This window comes from Poecilia latipinna, unplaced genomic scaffold (assembly GCF_001443285.1).
Source record: "Poecilia latipinna isolate Pla-1442-1.1 unplaced genomic scaffold, P_latipinna-1.0 Scaffold1050, whole genome shotgun sequence".
Taxonomy (NCBI): Eukaryota; Metazoa; Chordata; class Actinopteri; order Cyprinodontiformes; family Poeciliidae; genus Poecilia; species Poecilia latipinna.
The window spans coordinates 156,347-180,926 of record NW_015113666.1 but is presented as its reverse complement, the minus strand read 5'-3'; the positions used below and the strand labels follow the sequence as shown (position 1 = coordinate 180,926).

The following is a 24,580-nucleotide window of genomic DNA, read 5'->3' as shown; positions in this document are numbered from 1 at the left end:
TCCAGAGATGTCTTTAAAAGCGTTTTCACTTTAGAAAAAAACATTCCAAAGGAACCGTGAAGGAACAAGAAGCTGATGAACTGGCTCAGCCTGCTGTCTGAGCAAAGGAGAGAACTGGTGTGTTTAGAAAGCACTGAGGAATTAAAAGACACGTGATCTGGAGGCAAGATAAGAGCGACTGAGGACATCTAGAGAAAACACTTTGGAACAACAAGAGACGCCACAACTCCAAGAGCAAAACACAAAAAATGAGATTTTAGAAGCATAGCAAAGGAAACTAAATGTAATCAAAAGGAAATTAACCATACTGCAAAACATAAATGTGGATGAGTTACTTTGCAAAAATATGACTGAATAAAACAAAATGAAGGCACAGTAGAACTGTTAAAAACAGTAGTTTCCGTCCAAAGAGTCATGATTTTTAGCAATGTTATTTATAAAGTTTCACAATTCTCCAGAAAGGGTTTTTCTTGAATTAAATGCCTTTTTTTAAAGGATAGAAAAATTTACATTTAAAGTAAATTATAAGCTATTCTAGCCAGTGGTGAAAAATACATGCTTATTGTTGTGATCTGTGTTTTCTGTGTATTTATTTTGAGGTTTTTCTGTGTTTATTAGCCTGTTCCCCTGTGAGTCTCTCCCTTCCCTGTTGATTTTTTCCCAGCTGTGTCTCATTTCTTTGATTACCCTCCCAGTGTATTTAGTCCCACCTGTTGTCTTTGTCTCTTGCCGGATCCTCGTCGTGTGTACCAGCCAGTTTCCCTGTGCCGCCTCTGTTGGACTTTCATTAAATCATTCATCACTTCATCCTGGGTCTGCCTGCGTCCTTCCTCACCATTCAACCACCATAGATCATGCCACATATGAGTTAAAAAAAAAACCCAACAAACACAGGAGCTTAAATCCCCAAGAATTTCTGACAGCTTGGTCAAACAAATATCCATTCATTGTCTTTTTGTATCAGACAATTGTGTCGCTCACACTGATTGAATGAAAGACTTGCAAAAAAATGCATCCAATATGAATGTAGCATGTCATTAAGATTCTGGGATTGATTCCCTTAAAATACATTTTGGTAAAAAAAAAAATGTGTAGCCTTTTCACAAACTTGTAACAAGAAGTGTTTTCTTAGAAAAATCTGAATCTTTTGGGTCAGTCAAGAACATAAATGTCATTGAAGAACATATTCTGATTAACATTTCAATCTGATTATGTGTAACAGCCAACATTTAAACATCACTGTGCCAATTACTTGTTCTTAAGTCTTATGATTAATTTTTTTTCACTCTGAACAATAGGCATCATGTAATATCTTATATGAGCTGTTAGGTGTCATCTGTGTTTCTGTCTTCATCTGGAGAAGTAGAAGTAAAGTTTTAGACAACAGTAGCTTGGATAAATCGACACTCCCCTCAGGTCAGTGAAAAAACGTATTATGACTGAGACTGCACTTGAATAAACGCAGTTTTTTTTCCGCCCACAGAGTTTGTGATAACAAGGAACCACATTATTAGCATTTTTGGAGTGCGACACCATGAAGCTCTCACTCACTCACCCAGTTTCTGCAGACGGTGGAAAGGAGTTTAAAGCATCTTTAGCGCGATGGGAAAAATTTCACTTGATTTTAATGATAGAGCCAATTGGTGTCCACTTTCCTAAGTTTGTAAAGTTTAATATTGAATTAAAAATTGTGATGCCTTATTCATGCTTAAAATATTTGCATTAGAAGTGTCAAGTTGAGCTTTTCCCCATCGTTGAGGCTTACATTGAAAAAGAGGAGTAAAGTTGACTGATTTGCGCTACGCTTCACATGATCACTGTGTTCCTGAACAGGCAGCTTTGACCAGTTTAAGGTCATTCCAGTTAAACCGAAATAACATGTTTTCTCTCTTTTTCCCAGAGGGATTGTTCTGCTCTCCTTGAAGAGTTGATGGACTGTTCATGAACTGGTTTTAGGTAGACATAATTTCTTAGTCTCTGTTTAAAATGCATATTTTTTGCAAACAAAGCCAGCTTTGATAGCGTTAAAGTCTGCAGTGCACGACTTTTTTATAATACTGAAGAATCTTGGTCTTTCAAGATATCTACAGTGAAAAGTTGCTCTTGATGTCGTAAAAAAATCGGTTATCTATTATTGGTGAGAGGAACTGGATCACTGAGCTGGAAAATCATTGCGTTATTGCTTTGTGGTCTCCAGTCTTGTAACTGAATAGAAAAGTTTTTAGGCTCACATTTCTTGCAGCAGAAAACAAATCAAAGATAGGAAGATCATTGTTGAGAATCCACTTGATTTATGATGTAGGAAAATGACCTTTGCAGTGCATGCTTGACCAGTCCGGATGTTTTGGATTTTGAACTAGACATAATCGAAGTTTCCAGATTTCTTGACAAACAGGAAAATATTCCTTAAATTCAATGCTGAACTTAGTGTTGCCAATCCCATCTACACCCCATTTGTGCACAACCATATTTTTACACTGTATGCTAGCTGCTAAAATGCTAACTAGCTTGAGCATTCATGACACCCTGTGCTAGCTGCAGTGTAACAGAAAGAAAGGGGGACAGGGCCTGAGCAGCGCAGGGCAAATTGATTGTGCTATGACCCTCCTCCTGGCTCTGATTGGTTGTTGCTAGTTAGCACTGGCAGAAGGAAAAGAAGCTTGTTTTTTTCACAGATTATCTGTCTCATACCAAACTGTCACAAGATAATGACAGTTTCAACAACTATGTAAAAAATATATTTTATTAAAGTTACATACTGCAGCTTTAAGCTGCTGTTGCAAAGTTACTTTGTCACCGACCGTGCTGCTGTCAGTATTTGCCAAAAAAACTTTTTGCATGTGGCTAAGTTAGAAAATGTTATATTTCTCAGTGGAAAAACTAATGCATATTTACAGTTCATTCAATGTGCCATTTGCAAATAGGCAAATTATTTTAGTCAATGCTGGGGGTGATTTATGGGCATTTTGACAGACTGTGAGTGTGGGAGCAGTTGTATTTTTCCAGGATTTTCCCTGTTATCTTTATAACCCATCAATTTAAAGCCAGACTGAGGTGAGGTTTCTGTGCAACTGATAAGACTCCAGTATGATAAGGAACACAGCTGAAAATAAAACCTGCCAGGTACAGTACCTCTTGCTTGTTAGCTCCACGGCTATGTGCAGATGTGTGTTCATGTTAAAGATTTTAAAGCGCCAAATAACAAAAAAGTTCTCTGCATTTAGAGACATCATGTTTGGTACAAAAAAATTCAGTGCAGAACCTTTGTTCAACTTTTAGTTTAAATAATAGGGTGTTCTAGTGGTTTTGCTCTTTTGGGTTTCTCTACTTTTTCAGATTAGTGTGGTTCATATCTATGCAGTATGTCATTGGTTGATGTGGTTTGGTACTCTGTTTTATGGTCCGCGTATTCCAGAGAGTGTTTCCTCTGTCTGTTGGACATTCACTTACCAAACGTACAAAGCACAAGCATGCATTATGCTTGTCGCGAGCAGTAACATTTTTCTGTCCTCCAATCAGTGAACTGTGTTGTGTGACCCCAGTTGCTCTACTCTATGGACCTACAACTGAAGGTGGCCTGGGAATGGAATGGTTTGGGTTTTTCTATGAGTCACTTTCACAAAGGAAACAGACAAAATAGCATACTGAACTATGCTATTTTGTCGGTGTGCTCATTTTTACTGAGCACACTGCTCAGAAAAATTGAGGCATAAGTGACTTTAAATGTGGCATGGATGTTGGTGCCAAACAGACTGGTCTGAACAGCATAAAATCTTTTGATCTACTAGGGTTTTCTAGCACAAACATCTTTAGGTAGCCAGAAAATGGTCAGAAAAAGAGAAAATACCCAGTGAGCAATGGTTGTTTGGATGAAAATGACTTGCTGGTGTCAGAAGAGATTGAGCAAAATAGTTCCAGATGAGAGAAATTGCAGCTCAAATAATCACTCAATATCTGCATCTACAAAGGTATAAAACATAAAACGTCAAAGCCGATGGGTAACAGCTGTAGAAGACCATAGTGTCTGGCAATCATCTTAGCTAAGAAAAGGAAAATTAGCTTACACTATTAAAACAGCTCAACAAAATAGACAAACTGGTCTGATGAGTTACAATTTCAGCTTAGCTTAAACAGCATTAAAGCATGGATCATTCTCTCTTATCACCATAATTCACCCATCCTCTGATGGCTGCTTCTTACAAAACAAAACACTATGCTAATAAAGTTTAAATAATCTCAAACTGGGTTCTTGAACATGAGAATGAGCTCACTGCAGTCCAGTGACCTCAAGCCAATTTACCAATAGGGTAACACTTTATTTGATGGGGTGAGCATAAGACTGGCATGACACTGTCATGAAGTCCATTAAAAGTGTCAACTTTGCATGATCTTGTAAATAATGACACTTTAATGCAAAGCTGGCACTTTTACTGGACTTTCAATGCAGCTTTTAAAGCAATTTTGCGTTAAAAGTGCCATTATTTACCGAATGACACTTCTTGACAACCGTTATAGACATTCATAAAGACTCCTTCATGTTCATGACAGGTGTTATGTCACTCTTATGCACACCCCATCAAATAAAGTGTTACCTAAAAGATGTGTACCTAAAATGTGTACCTAAAAAAGTGACCAGTGTGTCTGCATTATGTTGTCTTCTTAGTGTTTTTCATACCAGCAGGCTTTTTTCTACCCTCAGCTGGAGACTTTTCAGACTGTCCTTGAAAATATCAGTGCTGTGAATACAAAGGTGAAGCTCGATGGAGCTGTTTCGACAGTGGCTTGCCGAACCAAAACTACAGCTGTGTGGAGGATTACGTTGCTGCCAACATGTCCCCAGAGCCAGGGTTCACCTTCAACCAGAGTGCATGTTAAATATGAGACAGATAATATAATCATTCTCATCAATAGAGAGCAAAGGAAAGCCCAATAAAGCAAATTACTATCTTTACTGCTTATCCATATCTTCTATCTCGCCTAGGCAGTCAGAATAAGACTGTAGATGGTGGTCTGACTGAGTTACTTTTTCTATTCTGATATATTAAACTTCACAAGAAATATTGAATACCACATTTCAAAATATGCAGTTTAGTTTGCATGCTTATTGTTACCACTTTTACGAAACTGTTCTTTCATTAATTTCACACTCCTATATTTATTAAATGCACTCTGAAAATTCTGACATGGATTTTGTTTCAACTGGAGCTTCTGTAAAACCAGTGACAGACTGCAGGCTGGTCTTTGAGTGTTAAAGAAATGTAATACATCTGCAAGAAAGTGTAAAAGGTCTGTCTAATCTGAAACAGAAATGTGCTACACACATAACAAATAAACTTTTTTTTTTACTTTGACTGTTTTATTATGCATAGAAGAGAACCAGAGAAACTCAAACCACTTTAACCAATGTATAGGAAGCAACTACACTTCCTGTTTCATGCATTTTCAATATAAAAGCATAAACAAACCGCTACTTGTGAAACTTTTCTTAATTCAACATATTTCTCTAATTACTACTGCTTTCAGTACTTTATTTTACCTTTGTTTTTCAACATATCTTATATGTAAAATAATGCTAAATTTGATTCAAAATACTTCATTAATTCCAGAGGGAAATTAAATGCTGTTAAATTCTTAGTGGCTCAAAGTAACAACAGAAGTTTATTAAAATACTATAATTGGGCTAGTTCTTGGGCACAATCTGCATAAAAATACTTGCGTGTGGCAAGTGGTCGAGAACATAGAGAATGAATAACAATGAGATCAGTTTTTCTGGTTCCAAAATCATAGTAGAAGGACAAAGACTATTGATCTCAACATTTTCTTTCAGTTTTTGGTGAAAGCTAAAAAACAATGAGATTGTTTAGAACTTTGAAAGAGATCATGAGTTCACCAATGACGCTACAAAAAAGAGATTGATTTTTCATTCAGTTCGACCAGTTCAGCTAAAATCTGAATTTATTTATGCTTCTAAATGTAAAATTCAAACAGAGTCCAAGCAAAGTTCTGAAGAAAGTCATTGTCAACGGTCCATAATTACTTTAGCTTCACTTTCTTACATTGTTTCCATAATGCCAACTCTAGTCCAAACATGTAAGTAGGAGCCCATTTCAAGTGCAGTGTAAACTGAAGACAGAAATGTCAACATCTACATCTGCTGAAACTTGCTTGCCTGATGTCATGTTTGCTGATGCCAGCTGTTTAGCTCATATCTTCTTACTTGTTATGATGTAATTTGCCCAGAATAAGTGTTTGTTTTTTCCTTGAATGTGCTTCTAAAATAAATAATGTTCTTTATAAATAAATTATTTTGTGTAATCCTGCATTTGCAAATTCATGTTTTTACTTTACTGTTTACATTACTATTGTACATAATGCCAAAATACACCACACTGAGAAGTGTAATTGACCTTCAATAACTATATTTCACAATCTAACAACTATTATTGTTCATGAGCAATGATATAAAAAACACTTTCAGCTAATTTTACATCCAGTTACTGAAGAACTTGGCAAGACTGTAAAGGATGAATGGGTCTTTTATTGTGAAAGTACCAGGAATTACCGGAAGCGCGGTGTGCGCTCGATTTGAGCCACTCACAGAAACTGCCGCATCCGCATTGCTTCCTTGTTTACGTGTTTTGTGGGAATCCTAACTTTTAGAGGACGGTTTATTCTTTTTGTGGAAGGCCGTAGAACTCCGTCACCAGATTCTAGGGTAAGTTGGCCATTAAGGACTTTACTTCTTTTTGTTATTCATAGCTTTAGCGCTGTTGGTTAAAGTGGTGTTAGCGGTTAGCCTCGTCTGTAGACGTCGCCACCCAGTGATCCAGTTAGCACTAAGGGTAACCTACAATATGTTCTGCTTTTATCGTTCACGCTCTATTTTTTATTTTTGGCACTTGCAGGCACAATTTAAACGAAAATTCAATGTTATTGTAGTTACAGAAAGTTTTGCCCATCCTATGTTAAGATTCCACATACCCAGAGTTAGTCACCGTAGCTTGTATTTAGTCAAGCTTCAACAGGAGTATCTTGTTATTGATGAGGTTCTGCTTGTCTGCCCAGATCCAGACCCGAGTTTCATTTGAACCCAGTCTGGTTTCCTGTCTGAATGGCCACAGCATCCGAGGAGCCTCCAGGTCTTCAGGGCCACTCTTCCAGTAAGTTCAGGGCTGATTTTCTCATATATATTTTTTATTTATGTTGTGTAATTTAAGCCAAAAGTTACAAATCCTTGATTTGATTATACGTAACTCTGCTTAAAGTTTGTCTAGAGTAAATATTTTCATCATCTGAAAAGTCAGTGCACCCTCCCCCTTATCTTACTCTCTTTGGCTGAAATAACTTAAGAGACATGCTTCTTTTAGCTATCAACATGTCTGACCTCAGTCTGAATCTTAGGAAGGATTGTCCCACTCCTTCCTTTCAGATATCAGGTATTCCAGGGGTTTCTTGCATATACAGCCTATTTCAAGTATCTCAGAGCATCTCAAGAACATAAAAAATTGGTCTCTGATTCTGCCTATGTCTCCCCCATTTTTTTATTTTTCTGCAGCAAAGCATTTTCACATTCTGACTTGTCCAGCTCTGTGCCTCAGAGCTGGGGTATAGTTCTTTTCCTGGAATGCTGCATTGTGTTTACACCAAACATCCTCTGTTCTGGTGTAGAAATATCTAGTTTTAGACTCATCTGTTTCAAAGAGTAGCCCTGGCCTATGTTAAAAAGATCTCTGTCAAATCTTTGGTCTTTGGTTTTTTAATATTTGAGGTTTGCTCTTTTATTGTGTGCTGTTAGTAAGAAACTGCAACACTTAATGCAACTGCCTTTCCAGCCCAAAAAGACTGCATTGAGTTTTAGATAATTGTTATCATCACTTCTACCGTTTGCAAGTTACATAAACAAAATATCAGGATTAACTTTTAGGTCCTTATTGTGCAACCCGTACTGCGTCCCTTTGGACACAAAAATGCGTGCCATGAGAGTATTAATTGCACATTTTCTAATTTCTTTCTTCTTTTTTTTCCTCTTAAGTTGTCAGTTTGCATATCAGATATTCATGTTTTTCTGTTCTTTAATTCAGTAAGTGAAAATGAAGTTATTTATTTTTTATTAAAATACATTTTCCAGTCTGATATGTGTATAGTTGAACTTTAGAGGGAAAAATTAATTGTTTCTAAATAAAGTACTAAAATAACAAAAATGCCCTAGAGAGTTTGTTTTTAATTTATTTTTGATTGAAAATATTAAACTTTTTTTTTTATCTTTTAATTGCCAGTAAAAAAAAAAAGCACAACACAAACACAAAGGGTTGATATTTTTCCCCCCAAACTAAATTGCAAATTGGAATTTTGTAGGATTAGTATTACCTAAGCCCAGAACTGTGAAAAAATGACCAACTTTAGTTATTTTGATCGTCTATTTTTTATGTCAAGTGGTTTTTGAAATCTGTCAAAAAGTAAATATTTGGTAAATGGAAAGTTTCATTGTTTCCTATAAGGGAAACAATGAAATAACAGGATATTTTGTAAGGGTTTCAACACAAAGCAATGAAAACAACTTAAAAACAGAAATCAAACTGAAATGTTGTTATATTAAAAAATAATTCTGAATTGGAGTCAATGATATAAAAATGCTGAAAGGAAACGCATGAATCTATGTAGGGAAATTAAACACTGGAGGAAAAAAAAGAAGAAAATTCCCCTGTAAATCATATCTAATCAAACAGCCTTCCCATTGTATCTACTGACCAATACTAAGTAAAACTTTATTTATATAGCACCTTTCAAGGTAAGAATCACAAAGTGCTTCAAAAAAACAAAATAACAGGTAGACAAAACAAAAGTAACAAAGGCAGATTTAAAAAGAGTCGCTGAGCCAGAAACTTGTCAGATCCAATCTAAATGGGTCACACCTAATCACATGGGAAACATGCTACTTCCGACTGTAGTCAGAGCTCAAAAAGCACAAAACACAACAAATAACTGCAGATTTCAGAACTAATAATAATCTAATTATTATTTACATAAAAAAACCATTTGAAAAGAGAACTACCTGTGCTGGAGACACCTGTCTGTGTTTCAGTTTCTAGAAAATATTTCTTTGTTCCTCATTGGCACAGTTTGAATTGGTTTTTTTAATACTGGTTTAATTCCTTCCACTGCACTCAAAGACCTGCCGGGTCAGTTTTGGAGGGCACTGTCTTCTCTCAAAGGTAATGAATGAGGTTGGTCTGCATGTTTGTGTTGGAGCCCAGCTGCAATGTCTGCTTTTTATTGTAAGGAATGACAGTTGAAGCTGTGTTGCACAAAATAATTACGTCCAGTGAAGAAACTGCCTTTGCTTGGTTACCTAACTGTCCCTTTCTGTTTTTTTTTTTAACGATTTTTACTTAACGCGCGTTTCTTCCCTCTTCTGCCTGCAGACTCGACTGGGAACCGAAAAAATGTTGCTTCAGAGGTGAGCCGCAACACATTAGCTGGAAACTCTCAGTTGGGACACACAGACACAAATCACCATGACAGTATGGAGTTTAGCAACATTTTGCTGACATCCCATCTTCTCCTTCCTGTTTGAAACATAAGAATGGTGCTTATTGCTTCAGACTCAAGACTTCTTTGCCCTGCCTGACTTTCTGCTGTCTTGTGTTTGGACTGACAGAGTCCGAGCATCGGCACGTCTCAGGCCCTGAAAAAAACCATCGGCCATCGGGGAGTTGATCCCACGGGGGAGACCGTCTACAAAAAGGTGCCTTTATAGATAGTAGCTCTTTATGAGCCAGCAGAACTTCATAGTGTCTGGACTTCCGCTAGAGTTTGTGACATATAATCTTATAATCCCTTGCAAAAGTATCCACCCCTTCAGACCAACAAAAAGTAGTACATAATTGTGGAGGGATCATGATGCATCGTTTTCAAAAAGGTTTTACTGATGAAAATATTAAAAAGGGTAAATTTTTTCTTGCCACTTTTCAGGTTTGTGAGGAGGATAGCAGTTTGTAGATCCCTCCACATGAACGGTGGATCTCCAGTTCCTCCAATCTTACCTTAGCACGCTTGTTTTTAAATCATGTCCTATCTGACAGTTTAACAAGCAGACTTCATGTCTGAGTGCCAAAAGAGGCCAAACACTTTTACTCTCACAAATGGAGCAATGTGACATTTGCTCTGATGCTTCACTTGACATACATTTACAAAAAACTCTTACTTTTTTAGAACTTGCTCTGTCTTGCTCTGTGATTGTGTCAGTCGCAACGAACAAGAGAATAAAGAGAAAGTAGAACAGGTGGTGGAGAAAGTTAACCGGGAGACAGAAAGCTAAAAATAGAAGAGAGGAAGAAGGATGTAGAGAATACAGAGGATACATCCAAACACATTTGGAACCTGTTTCTATGCTGGCGGAAAGAGAGAAAGAAAAACGAGAAGCTAGATGACACAACAGTGACATATGCATATCCAACAACAGCAAATGCCACTGAAAACTGCATGGTGCTAATTAAAGGAAGCTGTATTTAGCCCAGCATAGTGTATCTGTAAATACACTATGCTGTATTTACACTGAACACCTGCGTGGCTGCTTCTAATTAATGCTATTAACGCCAGCCTTGTCAGTTCAGGTGCGTTGCCTTTGGCAGTATTGTGGTTTTGTCACACTCTTTAAATCTTTGGTTATGGTTTAAACAGTCTGAGGATTTCAATGCTTTAGATATTGTTTTATAACCCAGTTCTGCTTTAAACTACTTCCTGGTCTGTCTGCTGTGTTCACTTATGTTCTCTAACAAACCTGTGAGGCCTTCATAAATAAGATTAATAACTATTTACTAATATGGCGACTTCTGCAGCCACTTGGCTGCTGTGGATTTTATTGTAGGGGTATCCGAGTAAAGGAGGCTGAGTACAAATGCCTGTTACGCTTTTTAAAATCTAACTTGGTGATATTTTGAAAACCATCTTCCCACTTCACATTTATGTACTACTTAGTGTTTGCCTGTCAACATAAACTATCAAAAATACTGTTAAGTTTGTGGCCAGAAAAGTTCAAGGAGTATCAATACTTTAACAGTGCTGGAGTTTTAAATTAAATATGTTTCTATCTTATCAAGTTTTATTTAAATGGGGTTTTTATTATTAGTCATTATTATTAAGCTGATTATTGTCACTGTAATAAAGTCGTTCCTGAGATTTATTCTTCTATCAATGGTATGATGTCAACATTTCACAATTTCAAATGTGTATAAATTTATACCTTACGTTCATAAACCATCGGTAACATCTAGTCTTTTATCGTACATTTAAACATGCAAGTATTTCCTTCTATCCAGACAACATCTTCCACTCTTAAAGCGGCCATACAGTTGGGCATCACACACACGGTGGGCAGCTTGAACCAGAAACCTGAGAGAGATGTGCTGCTGCAAGACTTTGAAGTCGTGGAAAGCATCTTCTTTCCCTGGTGAGTTTGGAGAATTATTTAGCAAGGAGTTTGTTGTCTCATGCGGATCGATTTCTTTTTATTTGTCGTCTGTGTTGAGAAAATTAATGTCCCAGCTTTGTAATTTTCTGGCAGCGAAGGCAGTAACCTGACACCGGGTCATCACTACGGAGACTTCAGGTTCAAAACATACGCTCCAATTGCCTTTCGTTACTTCAGAGAGATGTTTGGCATCCGGCCTGACGACTACATGGTACGTCTGTCCACATTATACAGGATAACTGAATAATGAAAAGAATGAGGATAATGGGTAACCAGAGAGCAATGGAGTTTTGGCACGAGAGAGGCGGGGCTTTTTCCACCCATTAGTGTTACTAATTTTAGAGTTGGTGTTACTGTTTTTAGAGGTAATGTTACTATTTTTAGAGTTGGTGTTCTTTTTCAGTTCTTATTTTCATACTTTACTCTGATTTGTTTACAGTATTCTCTGTGTAACGAGCCTCTGATCGAGCTGTCGAGTTCCGGGGCCAGTGGATCTCTGTTCTACCTCTCGAGTGACGATGAATTCATTGTTAAGACAGTGCAGCACAAAGAGGCAGAGTTTCTCCAAAAACTGCTTCCGGGATACTTTATGGTAAGATCTGATTCAATGCACACTTTTCTCAAGCTGGGCCTCAGGGCAGACGGTCTTGCATGTGTTGAATTTTTTCCAGCTCATAAACGCCTTATTTGCATCAGAAGGTGATTACCAGGGTTCTGCCAAATTGAGGCTGAAGTACTACATTCCTTTGAATCGGCTGAGTCATAAATACAGAGGATAGGATTGAGAAATACCGTAGTTTAAGACACAAGATGTGTTGCAGTATACTTATCCTTGTAGTGATCATTTCCTCCTGACATATTAACTATAACAGGAAACATGGCATGATTAAACAATTCTGTTGATTTTCCTTTCAGTTATCTGATAAGAACAAAGTCTATGCTTATATGGTTGGCTTCAAGGAACCACAATGCAAATAATGTGTCATTGCAATATTTAGTGATAACACTGACTGACCATTTACCATTTAATACTGGCTTCACGTGATTTTTCTAATAATAAAATACCTATTGGACCAAATCAACACCTCTGTTGTAAACATGCCCATATTCTACAATTATTTTAATCTAAAGAGATTGACAAGAGAAAGAACTTTGTGTAGAAAAACTAAGTACACCCTACTTGCTTCCATGTAATTTAAGAGAGTAGTAATTAGCTGATTTGATCATTTTCATCTGTGTCTGCTTCTATGGAGGCAGGATTTTGGTCAGTTTGCTGTTTCTGGAGCAATTAGGTGTTTAACACAATGACAAGATGGAAAGACTACAGCAATGATCTTAGAAAAGTAACCAAGAGATTCTATACAAGTGGAAAAATTTTATATAGCTGACATTGTTGAAATATTTCAATATTTCAACATATTTCATTATGTTAAAATATGATTCAACATATTTCTGATTTTCTACAATCAAGGATGATTTATAAAATAATCTTAAAGCTTACAGTAAAGATTGTGTCCGGACACACAAAACAAAGGAGAGTATTTTTCTTTAGGTTGTACAATTGTTCAGATGGCCATCAAGAGAACTCAGACTAACTTACAATTAGGGCTGAAACAATTAATCGGGTTATTTGTAATTAATCAATTATTGAAATAATTGTCAACTAATTTAGTAATTGAAAAATTGTTAACTGGGGTATGCAGACTCAAAAATGACAACTGCTGAAAGAACAACATACTGAGGGCAACAATTAAGCCAAAATTGTACAAAAAACATTTGCAGTTAAGAATTTACCTTTGTCTGTGAATATGTTCTATGCAAAACTCCTTAATCTAAAGATTGTGGCAAAGGGTTAGCTTTTTTTTCTGTACAAACAAACAAACAAACAAACAAAAAAACAACAATTAAACACCTTTTGCTATCCATTTATTAATCGGAAATCCAAAAATATAGATCAGCCATACATTATTGATGCTAAGTCAAGCACTGGGGGTTGTTACAAGTATCCTTGTAACAACCTTGCAGATTCATCCTTTGCTATAAATGATCAGGCGTATATGAAAGGAATGCCTATGTTATTGCATCTTTGCAATAAAATTAATATTTTCTCATTTTTAAAAAATGATTTGAATTATTTTCATTTTTTAATGTATTTCTAATGTATAAAAATGGTTTAATGAAAAACCTTCAGTATGTGCCAATGTTTTATTTATCTGATTAATCATCAGAATAACCAATAGATTAATAACTAAATAATTATGTATGTTTGGAAGTAAAATTTTAATTGCCTTCTTCTGTGATTTCTTTTCTTCTGTAGAACTTGAACCAGAACAAGCGGACCTTATTACCAAAGTTTTATGGGCTGTACTGCGTCCAAGCAGCCGGTAAAAACATCCGCATTGTCGTCATGAACAATCTGCTGCCCAGTTCGGTACGGATGCACGTCAAATTTGATCTGAAAGGCTCCACTCATAAGCGACGAGCCAATCCCAAAGAGAGGGAAAAGGCTGTTCCCACATTCAAGGACCTGGATTTCATGGAGGACATGAGTGATGGTTTAATCCTGGAGCCAGACACGTACAATGCTGTTTGTAAAACTATTCAGAGAGACTGTCTGGTAAGAATAAATACATAGTTTACTACTAGTTTAATGTGGGGTTTTTTTTATGACTTAGTTTGTCTGACTTGGTTTCAGCTGTTGCAAAGTTTCAAGATAATGGACTACAGTCTGCTAGTGGGAATTCATAATTTAGATCAGGCCTGTCGAGAGCAAAATACAGAAGCAGCAGCAGAAGGAGCCGTGAGGCCGCAAGTCCAGAAGTCCCTGTACAGCACAGCTATCGAGGCCATCCAGACTGAAACGGGACGAGTGGAGCCAGTGGACCAGTGAGTGAAAATGAGAAGGTCTTGAATTCTGGTCAGAAGGTTACATCCACTTATGGACATGAATGTGGTATTAATTTGGGGCTTTAAAATGCTTATTTCAGCTTTTTCCAGGTTTCAGTTATTGTAAACCACATAATTTAATATTAAAAACAATAATTTCAAGCAAACATATACATTTAATATAGATTTCATCTAAACCACATTTCACAAATTACATATTCTGCTAAATTCACACATCCTCAATGGTAGTTACACCCTTATAGATTTAATCTGGCTATTAAATCTGTAAGGATGGGCGATATGGACCTGCAACTTTATGACAATATTTTGTGGTACTAGTGTACCATTGTAAACTATTTCTTTAGGTTATTATATAGCTGTGGCACAGCAATCATAGGCCCACAAACCCATTAATTGGAATTTATTGTGGCAATGATAAATTAAAATTCTTATGTGAAGAAATATTTCACAATAACTGATACGATAAATGCCCACTCCTATTCCAAAAGTTCACTATTACCCTGCTTTAACCATTCCAAGACTATTTTTGATATGTGTTTAGGTTCATCGTCCTGTTAGAATACCTAACTATGTCTATGTGACTTTATAAGGAATTAAAACTGGTTTATGTTGTTCAGAAAACTTTAGAACCACCAAGGTGCAAATTGGAAACGTCTGCAGTTAAGCTAGTTTCATGTCTGCATAAACTGACAGAAGGTCCAGACAGAGATCACGCATTCATCCAACAAGAGTAATGCCAGAAGCTTGCAAATGACTACAAAAACTGTTTAGTTTATCTTCACCTTGTAAGGTGACATTTAACCAGATGTTACAGAAAATGTATGTACATATTTGAGCTTTTATGTATGATTTTTTTTTTTTACCCTTGTCTGGTATAGTCATTTCATGCTGAAAAACCAATTCAAATGCTCCATTGAAAGCATTGAAGGAGGTACAGTACGTAAACTTGATTGAGAATAAAACGGCCCACTAATTGTGTTTAATTTTTCAGGACCGGAGGGATCCCTGCACGAAACTCGAAGGGCGAGAGGCTGCTGGTGTACATTGGTATTATTGACATTCTGCAGTCCTATAGGTGAGTGTGCATGTTTGTGCCTTTGTTTAGTAAATGAAAACCAAAACACAGCCTTCATGGAAAAAGCAATACATACACAGATCAGATCAACAAAACGCTCCTAGATCATTTGTTTTTTAGCAGCAAGACTCGAAGCTCACACACACTACTATTACAAGTTTACAGAAACTTAAAACTTTGGATTGGGCTTAACAAACAAAAAAACTTTTGTGCAGACTCTGTTAACAGCTTAAGTGAAACAGAAACCTATGTGTTGTGTTAAACTGGGTTCACTTAGCATGAATGAAGCTGCGCACGGAAGCTCTCAGACATCCCTGAGCTTCATTTAGTAAATAAAAGGTTTTGTTTGGTTCTGTTCATTTCACCCTGTCGCCAATTATTTTCACAATTTTGACTGTTCTCTCTTGTCATACTCAATGTTTTTGAGTACCAAGGAGAGCTAATACTTAAGGGCATTAATATGAAATGGTTTAGTTATATGTGCAAAGTTCATGGTGAGCTGGGTGAAAGGGCAGTGTGTTGGTATGAAATTGAAAATCTATGAAACTGATCTGATTGATTTTTGCTGTATATTTTGTGTGAATTGTTTTGGTTGAATCTACACGATTCTAGAATTGTGCTGCTCATGGTGGCAGCATGTTGGTGTAGCTCTGATTTGTTATTTTCGTAAACTTAGTTTGTAATTCTTTGGTTGAGGCTTTGGATGTTTGGACAATTGTTCCCTCTGGTTCTGGACGCTGTGCAGCTGGAATTACTTTTCCTCTCAGACTGCTGCTACGATGCATAACTATTGCCACAGTTTTACAACTGGGAGCACCTGATTAGCATCTCAAAAGCTCTGATAATACCTGAACTGTGATGCCAAAGCAGAGGAGTTCAAAAGGAGAATTCATGGATGACCATAATGGACAAGGATCATATCCTCAAATCCAGTATGTCTCTGCCAGGCTTTCTAACCAAACGCCCAGACAGCGATCAAATCGGCAAAAGCAAATGATGTGGATTAGCAGTGGTTGCCTACTGGTGGTGTCAATGTGGAACATTTTCTCTGCTGCCCAGATTTGAGCTGTTTGCATTGTAATGGCTATCATAAGACTGTCGTAGATGACCAGTCTCTTCAGTCAGAGGCCTCTTCTTATTAATTACAAGACTGACTGCTATTGAAGGTGCTTCCTGTTCACGGCATCACTGTCCACAATGACTGTTTGAAGATACATGGATGATATGAGTTTATAACATTTAATTTTCTTTTGACGTAAAGTGTTTTTAAATTGAACTGAATGTTGAATTGAATTAAATGTGTTTTGTCATGTCGCTTCAGTAACAGGCCTGGGATCTGTGTTTGTTTTGTTTTTTGCAGATTAGTAAAGAAACTAGAACATTCCTTTAAATCCTTGGTTCATGATGGGGTGAGTAGTTTCTAGTTCTTTGTCAGTTTGTTGTGGATGAAAACACAGGTTTGAACATAAACCTTTTCTCCCCACTCAGGACACTGTATCAGTACACAGGCCAAGTTTTTATGCGGATAGATTTCAAAGGTTCATGAGCAATGTGGTTTTCAAGAAGGTGCCAGGTAAAGTTTATGTTAAATCACTGTTAAAAAAAAAAAAAAAAAACATCCCAATTTTACAACTTGAGCTCCTAATTTGCTCTTTACTATCTTGCATGTAGTAAAAGCCTCCCCAGTTAAGAAGCGTCGTGCTAACGGTCCTGCGAAGAAACCTGCTGGCTCTGGGCTCTATCTATTGACTCAAGCCAGCTACCAGCAACCTTCACTCCAACAAGTCAGCACTGACACTAAGGAGGACACCGAGGGAGTCATCGGTAAGAGAAATAAGAGCGCAGCCGCTTCAGTTGTACTGTGGGAAACAAAGTTTTGCTGATAGCTGAAAACATGTGTTGGCATGTGAAGTGACGCTTTCATAATCCAGTAATACAAGTTTATCCTCTTCTCCCACCCAGGCATTCAGTCTGGTCGACCTGACCTCCTCCTGCAGAGCTTACCCCACAGCGGCAGTGCTGTCAACACTCCTACAACTCCAACTTTTCTATCTCTCACTCCCACAATACACACTCTGTCTCACTCTCAGGATACCTTAAAGAGTGAAGGAGAAGGTGGAAGTGAAACACCCAGCAGACACCAGGACAGCAGCAGCCCCCAGAGGTTAGATGGAGCATTTCATCTCGGTTTAATTATAAAGAGCAAGTAATTCTCAACAAATGTCACGTCAGTGGACTTCACAAACTGGTCCAATTCAAATCCAGTTACACTAGCTCTGAAATGTACAAACGCCCTGTAAAAATGGCAGGTATTTCTGATGTAATAAAATATACTTTAATTATTTTTTAAAGTTTTTCCATGTATAGTGTGATATATATTCTACACAATTCAAGAGAGACATAATTTAGAAATCTAAAAAATAAAAAGCTACATTATCCTGGTTGCGCAAATATAAATAAATAGCCTTTGGTTCTTTTTCAGCATTAAGTCTTGAGTACACAACATCCATCATAATAGAGAATCTGATTATGTTCAGAGAATTATCCTTTACTCCAGCTTGATTCTTGATGTATGAGGTTCAAGAAGAGTCAGTGAGTTGAATTCATGAATTCCATTTATTAATACCAAAATACAGCTGGTCCAGCTATGCAGGTTCTCATAGTAAGGTTTTTTGTTAATAAAATACCTAAATACCACACCTTTGATTGATGCCAGTTGAATCAACAAAAGTCCCTTAATTGTTTTGAGGGCTGAAAAACAGAAGGTCAGAATTTTAGTTGTTATGCTGAGTGTATAACTGGAGACTCTACCATCGGTTTCCAGGAATGTTCATAAGCAGTGGAATACTAGATTCAGGAAATTACCAATCAGAGCCAGGAGAAAGGTTTTAGCGCTCTCAATCATGCTAATGTACATGCTACTCTATGTGCTAATGGCGGAGAAAGAACTTAGTTACAGGAAAACTGTTTATCTGCCGTCATCGAAGCTGTAGCTTGGCAGAGAACAAACTGGTAGTGAGGGAATGACTGGTGCTAAGACCCACCTCCTGGCTGTGATTGATTGTTCCTAGTTAGGAACTAGATTTTTTTTTTCTTTCTAATTTTTCCCCTCGTACCATACTGTCGCAACATAGTGACAGCTTTGACAAATATGTAAAAACTTTTTAAAGTTACATACTGCAGCATTAAGATCAAAATGTGAATTATTTCCATTTTTCAACTGGTCTTAAAATTTCGATCAGGAGTCTATAATTTCTTTATCTCCTACACGTCTGCTTTGAGACTTTCAATTAACTCTTGATCTGGCCTTCTACTTTGTGCTTGTTTCCAGTGGCATCAGGCAGGACATGATTCAGTGAGGAATGGATATTTTAAAGTTTTTCAAGAAAGTGTTAAGCATCACTGCTGGTAATAAGAAAAGTTAGCTTCAACCCACAGCTAACATAAAGTCATTACATAAATATAATTAATGAACCAACCAACTGCTCCCTGTTTGACAAATAAAACCCTGGCTACATACTTCATATGAGAGAAAGTTACATTCCAGCGCTAAAAGAATGCTGCTGCTTAGCAAACTACTTAGTCAGAAATGCACCATGAAGGTCCTGTTGTTTATAGAGTGAAGTGTGCATTCTTTTATCACATATTATCTTTGGGTGGACTTTCTTATGGAGCATCTAATATTTTCCCCACTTCACACATGGTTGCTTGCACACAGTGGAACAGGAGTGAGCTCATTCACGTGTGATTGTCATGAGTGGATAATAACAATAATAATAATTCACTCATAAGAATAACTTCACCAACCCTATAGACCTGTAGGAGTCAGGACAGAGGAGCACAGAGAGTGAGAGAGGAGGGATTTTTTCAGGAAAGGTGAGTCTAGCAAGTAAGGTTGGCCACCATCCAGCAGAGGTCGCCACTGGTCATCCTTAAGGGAGCCAGTTGATACAGGAATAAAGATGGTGGGCCATTCCTGAATATGAATGGCCCATACAGAGTCTGATGTGGAATGCAAAATGCACTTTATGCAGTTCTGGTTTGAAATATAAACATTCAACAAGCTCCTTAAGGTTCAACTTAAAGTGACTATTCAACCGAGCTGCATGATGAAGCAGCATCAACTGCTCCGTCAAGCATCAGTAACTCAAAAATTACTATTGTACTACGAAGGCGAAGATGTGATACCAGAAAAGTAGAGGGTATTATGCAAAAAAATTGTAACATGATGGAAAAAACCATGACGCCAAAAGCGTGGTTGAGTTTTGAGGGTTGTTGAATTAATTACCTTAATGGAGCAAAGTTTTAACATTCCTTTTGGAGCAACCACAGACTGTACTTCTCCATGAGAATCTCATACAGGAGTATTGAGTTTCACATATTTTATTCTTTTCTTTTATTTTTCTATTCTGCAACTTCAGATGTTCCTGTTTTGTTAGATTGTATAAATATGTCTAAGTTTAATGATGTAAGAAAACAATAACTGTCTGCATGTCCTACTAAAAGGCATGCAGTTCTAAATCTGACAAACGTCTTGAGTGAATCACACTTGCAAAACATTACTGAAAACAAAGGAGGTACTGGTGGCCATAAAAATTTTTTGCTTATAAAACAGAGGCTGGATGTTTCCCCACAGGTATGTTGACTATGTACAACTTCCTTGAGTAAGACATGTTTCTCTGAAGGCAAACATCCAAGTAAACCAAAAGTGCCTGTAAGCAACTGCTGTTCCGAAAATCCTTTAGTGCACACTGTCAGCTGCACTCCTGGCTGCATCAAACATTGGGTCAGAAAAGACTTCACAGTCTCACAGTCATGCCAATTGAAAAAGACTTGGCGTCTGAGTCACAACAGAGTAATAAACAAGTTTTCGACTCTTAAAAACAAACATTATTCTTTGATGCTTTCACCCCAACAAGTGACTGGCAATAGCACCCATCTTATTTGAAAGTGTTGTGCTTCATGATAACACAGTAGTGTTTGAATACAATTTAATGAATAAGTATTTGTAAAATACAACAATGTAATTGTGTGGGTTTTTTTTTTTGTCAGTGCTGTAAACCTACATCTTGTGTTGTATATTTAAAATCCAATGGCTTCCTAAAACTTATACACAGAAGGCTACCTCTGTTAAATCTGTTGACAAAAAGGAAATGAACTTCTCAGTTCTTACTAGCTGTTTGAGAAATTTTGTACTCACCTATTACATTTGCCTATATCCTGTGGATATCCTGAGGATTTAGACCCCTTGTCCTTAAAACCTAGTGATGCTGGATCAAATCTGGGCTGAACTGCTCCCCTTCGTCGTCTTCCTCAGACCTGCAGAGCAGTTTTTCTTTTAATTCTATTACTCTGGACAGAAAGGCTTGAGCAGACTCCTTTGGGTTTGGGAGATGTCCATTATTATGTACTGCAGGTCCATTGATGAGTCATCTTTGTAGTGACAAAGAGATCTCTGAGATGAAGGCCAGGGCTGACAGCTTTGATGACTGTTTCAATTATTTCATTCTCAGAATATCCCATCTCGAGTCCTGACTCAATCTGGTTATTGAGACTGGTGAGATAAAACTTGTCTTTCCAAATCTTTCTCTTTATGTTAAAGTCTTTCTTTAATGTGACTTTAGTTACTCTTTAGGTACTCTGTAGGTTCCAGGAGGATTTGCCTTTGTCGCCGATTACTGCCTTTGTGCTCACCTTTGCCCCCAAAGCTCCAATTTTCTTCTCCAGGATGCAGTGTTCTTCTTGCACCTGCTGAAGTTGCTTGTGTTCTTGCTCGGGTTTTTCTATAGGAGCATTTTCTGACTTTTGAGATTCAGGTTCAACTGTTTCATGCCCTTTGAACCCGCCACCTTGAACCCGTTTCACTGCGCTTTAGATAATGGCACACTTTGACGAGTTCTGGCTTCTCTAAAGTTCATAGTGTTGTGATGATTTCATCCAGTACTTGCTCCATGTAGACTTGCCTGTCACGTCTAGGTTCGGCTCTCAGGTAGGATGCTTATTTTATCTCCTGGCAAGATTATGTTAAAACTTGTGACAAAACTTGTGACGTGACAGCAGACGCACAGATTAGTGTGCAATAAAGTGTCTTTATTCTGTGAAAACAGAAATCAGCTTCTTGAGTAATGGCTTCACTGTGATGCTGACTTAACTGTTCAGCTTATGCTTACACTGAGTTTCTAACGCGTTTATGCTATGCAGACTAAGGCTAGTTCACACAGCAGGTGTCGATACTCAAATTCGATTGTTTTTGTTTTGTTTTGCGTGGTTCTTCATACTACTGATTAAAGTAGTATGAGTAGATGAGACTTAATGGGGAAAATCAGACTTATTTCATAATTATAATTTTCAGCTATTGTTTATGTCAGCTTCTTCTGGTGCACAATTATGATGCATGACTGTTAATGACAATACGACTACAGACGCTTTGAAAACAATCGGACATGTATTCGCAATTGGAAGAGGCACATATCGGATATTTTGGGGGGAAGAAAAGATCGGAATTGGGCCTGCCTGGAATCTGAATATAGGATTTGGACTTCATATGCCTGCTGTGTCAACGTAGCCTACTATTTTAGTAATTACACAGTTTGTATATTTTCTGTTACGTATGAAGCACAAGATAAAACGTATAAAATGTTTAAATTTCGTGGTGCTTTCGTTCGTGCACAACAATAATAAAATGAATTCTGATTCTGGATCATCATACACAATCATGAACTTAGCTTAGTCATTTTTACTCACTGTGGACCAGTGCTCGGATAAATATATGATATTGTATACCTTGTAACTACCCTATCACCTATAATCAAGGGGAAAGCAATCGTAAACCTGCCTAACTTTTTCAAGAAAGCTAACGGTTAATAACATTTAGAGAAACGGCAATTAACGGTTACACTATTGACAGTTAGCATTTCGGCTAGCAGCAGTTAACAGTCAATTGTAGTACACAGAAATATCTCAAAATAGAATCAATGACAATAAAACACTGTCCTGAATTTACAGACACTTCTAATAATGGTACTTATCTATTACTTCTGCACTCAACCCACCTGTGAAAACAGAAATTGAGAAACCGGCTTCTTGAATAAAGGCTTCGCTGTGATGCTGATTAGTTTGTACAGTTTACGCTTACACTGAACTTCTTCTGCATAATTCTGGATAGTCAGTCGCGTCATTGTGCGCCATCTTCTGGTGATAATTGGTACTGCACCAGAAATCACTTTGTCTTTGTTTTCAGATTTCAGTCTTCTGTTCAAGAACATATTACTACAGAGGATCCAATCCCACTCAATGACATGGCTTCCACTGAAAGAAAAGGCACTGTAAGTAAAATTTAAATTTTCTTTGTCAGCTTATGCTTACCTTATGTCTTTTTAATCAAACGTTTTTTTCCCCCACAGGCATTAGATGTGGAACAGAAACCAGGATTCAATGAAAATAAAGTTGAAAGTGTTCATGAGCAACACTGAATTATTTACAAGCCCTCCATTCCCAGCCCTCTCTTTGCCTTCCTTGAGGTACCAGGACTAACAAATCCTTGTAGTGAATCACTGGGACCAAGCCGGACGTTTGTTTATTTTTTGTTTATGTTCCTGTTCGTTTGCACATTGATTTCTGAACAGATGTGTTCTGACACTAGTAAATGTGGGAACATTAATGTGATGGTTAGTGAACACTATCTTTCTCTCCCAGGGGTACCTGTATTCAAATCTAGTCATAATATTTAATTCTTATCCTAATTTAAACCAGCATTCAGAGTGACTTCAGGATTTTTTCTATTATTCATTTATTTGTCTTCTTGGAGGCCATTCCTTATTTTGTATTTGCCAAATCACTCTTGCAGGTCCTAATACAAACGCTGGTATCTATCCTATTGTATATTGTACAGAAAAGATGGATGTATCCAAAGTGACATCAAGGATTGTTGCAATTTTCATATCTTTAGATGTGAGCACATTTCGAAAATAACTGAAGAATATTATGTATTTAAGAGCTGTCTAATCAAAAAGTGTGAATTGAACTAAAGATGTCAATGACTTAAGTTTATTTTTAATAGTAACTTCTTTTTCTTTTTTTTTTTTTAAATCTGGACGTTTTACGCCTCCTAATGGCCAAGAAGTGGTATTGCAAGTAAAATCATTCTCTATTGGCTTTACTTTCAATAATCAATAACTGGACACATTTTCTATAAACAGTTTATAGACCTCACCTTAAGTGGCTGAAGTTGAATTATGATTTTTTTTTAAACAAATGATTTAGTTTCTTTAAAGCAAATCAATACAGTGTATATGTGGAACACTTTTTTTGAAGCAGATGTTTATGTTGAAAGGAATTACTGTTTTCATTTGTAATAAGATGCTGTTTTTTCCCTTTTTTTTTCTTTTTAAGCCTTGCTTTAAATGTACATAATGCTGGGGAAAGTCAGGACTCTCAGCTTTTTATTTAACCAAATTTTCTAATGCATCTATATGACTTCAAACACCGTGAATCCTAACAACAACTTCTAATGTTAAGGTCAAAACTATATTTTACAAGAAGGTGATTGTTGTTTTTTTATACTTTGAGTAGATGTGATCAAATGTAATTGATGGATGGTGAAGAAGCACCTCAACAAACACTGATCTGGGGTCTGTCTCATAAAAGACCTCTGATCTGAATCTTGTACTTTGTGTCTTGAGTTCGTTCAAACAGAGGTATTTTTACACAAAAGCCACCCATCAAAAAGCAGTTTCTCTTGAATCATGTGACTGGAACTAAAAAGTAGGAAATGACATTATTATAAGCTGGTACAATCATTTTGTTTTCTCATGGATGTGGTTGGTACGGTTTACACAACATTACTCTGACAGGTGTCAAGTGATGTGTATGAAAGTAAAAGCATTTTTACAGAGGTGCAGATGCCAATGTTTGAGATTTTCTCATTGGTGTTCACCTGACCTTGGTGCAGGGTTGTCCATCCCTGTGAGACACATGCACAGACAGTCTTTCTTCATGATATTGGAAATAATGTTGTAGCTGTAAATGATTGCAGTCTAATCAGATACTTACACTGTTCTTATATAAAGTCAGTTTTAATAAAAAAGAAAATACTGCCACAGGACTATTTTCTATTATTTTTCAAGTGT

The 24,580-nt window shown here is 37.0% G+C and overlaps 2 protein-coding genes across 5 annotated transcripts in view; one reads left to right on the top strand and one right to left on the bottom strand.

Annotated features, from left to right (window-relative positions):
• Positions 1–22,662, bottom strand: part of LOC106959159 (uncharacterized) — a 28,662-nt gene extending 6,000 nt beyond the window's left edge. The window contains exons 1-2 of one of the 3 annotated variants that reach the window (XM_015051528.1): positions 22,505–22,662; positions 20,653–21,547 (exon numbers count right to left, since the gene is read on the bottom strand). The gene's annotated coding sequence lies outside the window, so the exon portion shown is untranslated. Of the gene's footprint in view, positions 1–20,652; positions 22,475–22,504 lie in introns of those variants that run through there. The other 2 variants (XM_015051530.1, XM_015051529.1) reach the window with 2 other exon arrangements.
• Positions 6,569–24,554, top strand: LOC106959156 (phosphatidylinositol 4-phosphate 5-kinase type-1 alpha-like). Of its 2 annotated transcripts, XM_015051524.1 has the most exons (17): positions 6,569–6,715; positions 7,066–7,160; positions 9,171–9,212; positions 9,423–9,457; positions 9,659–9,745; positions 11,319–11,449; positions 11,564–11,681; positions 11,910–12,062; positions 13,788–14,087; positions 14,166–14,356; positions 15,369–15,452; positions 16,813–16,861; positions 16,941–17,025; positions 17,124–17,276; positions 17,415–17,616; positions 22,693–22,777; positions 22,856–24,554. In XM_015051524.1, exons 2-17 carry the CDS (start codon positions 7,112–7,114, stop codon positions 22,922–22,924), a joined length of 1,833 nt encoding a protein of 610 aa, XP_014907010.1. In that variant the 5' UTR covers positions 6,569–6,715; positions 7,066–7,111; the 3' UTR covers positions 22,925–24,554. The 2 variants fall into 2 exon arrangements, with proteins under 2 accessions (XP_014907010.1, XP_014907011.1); XM_015051525.1 differs by lacking the exon at positions 9,171–9,212.
• The last annotated feature ends 26 nt before the right edge of the window (positions 24,555–24,580 follow it).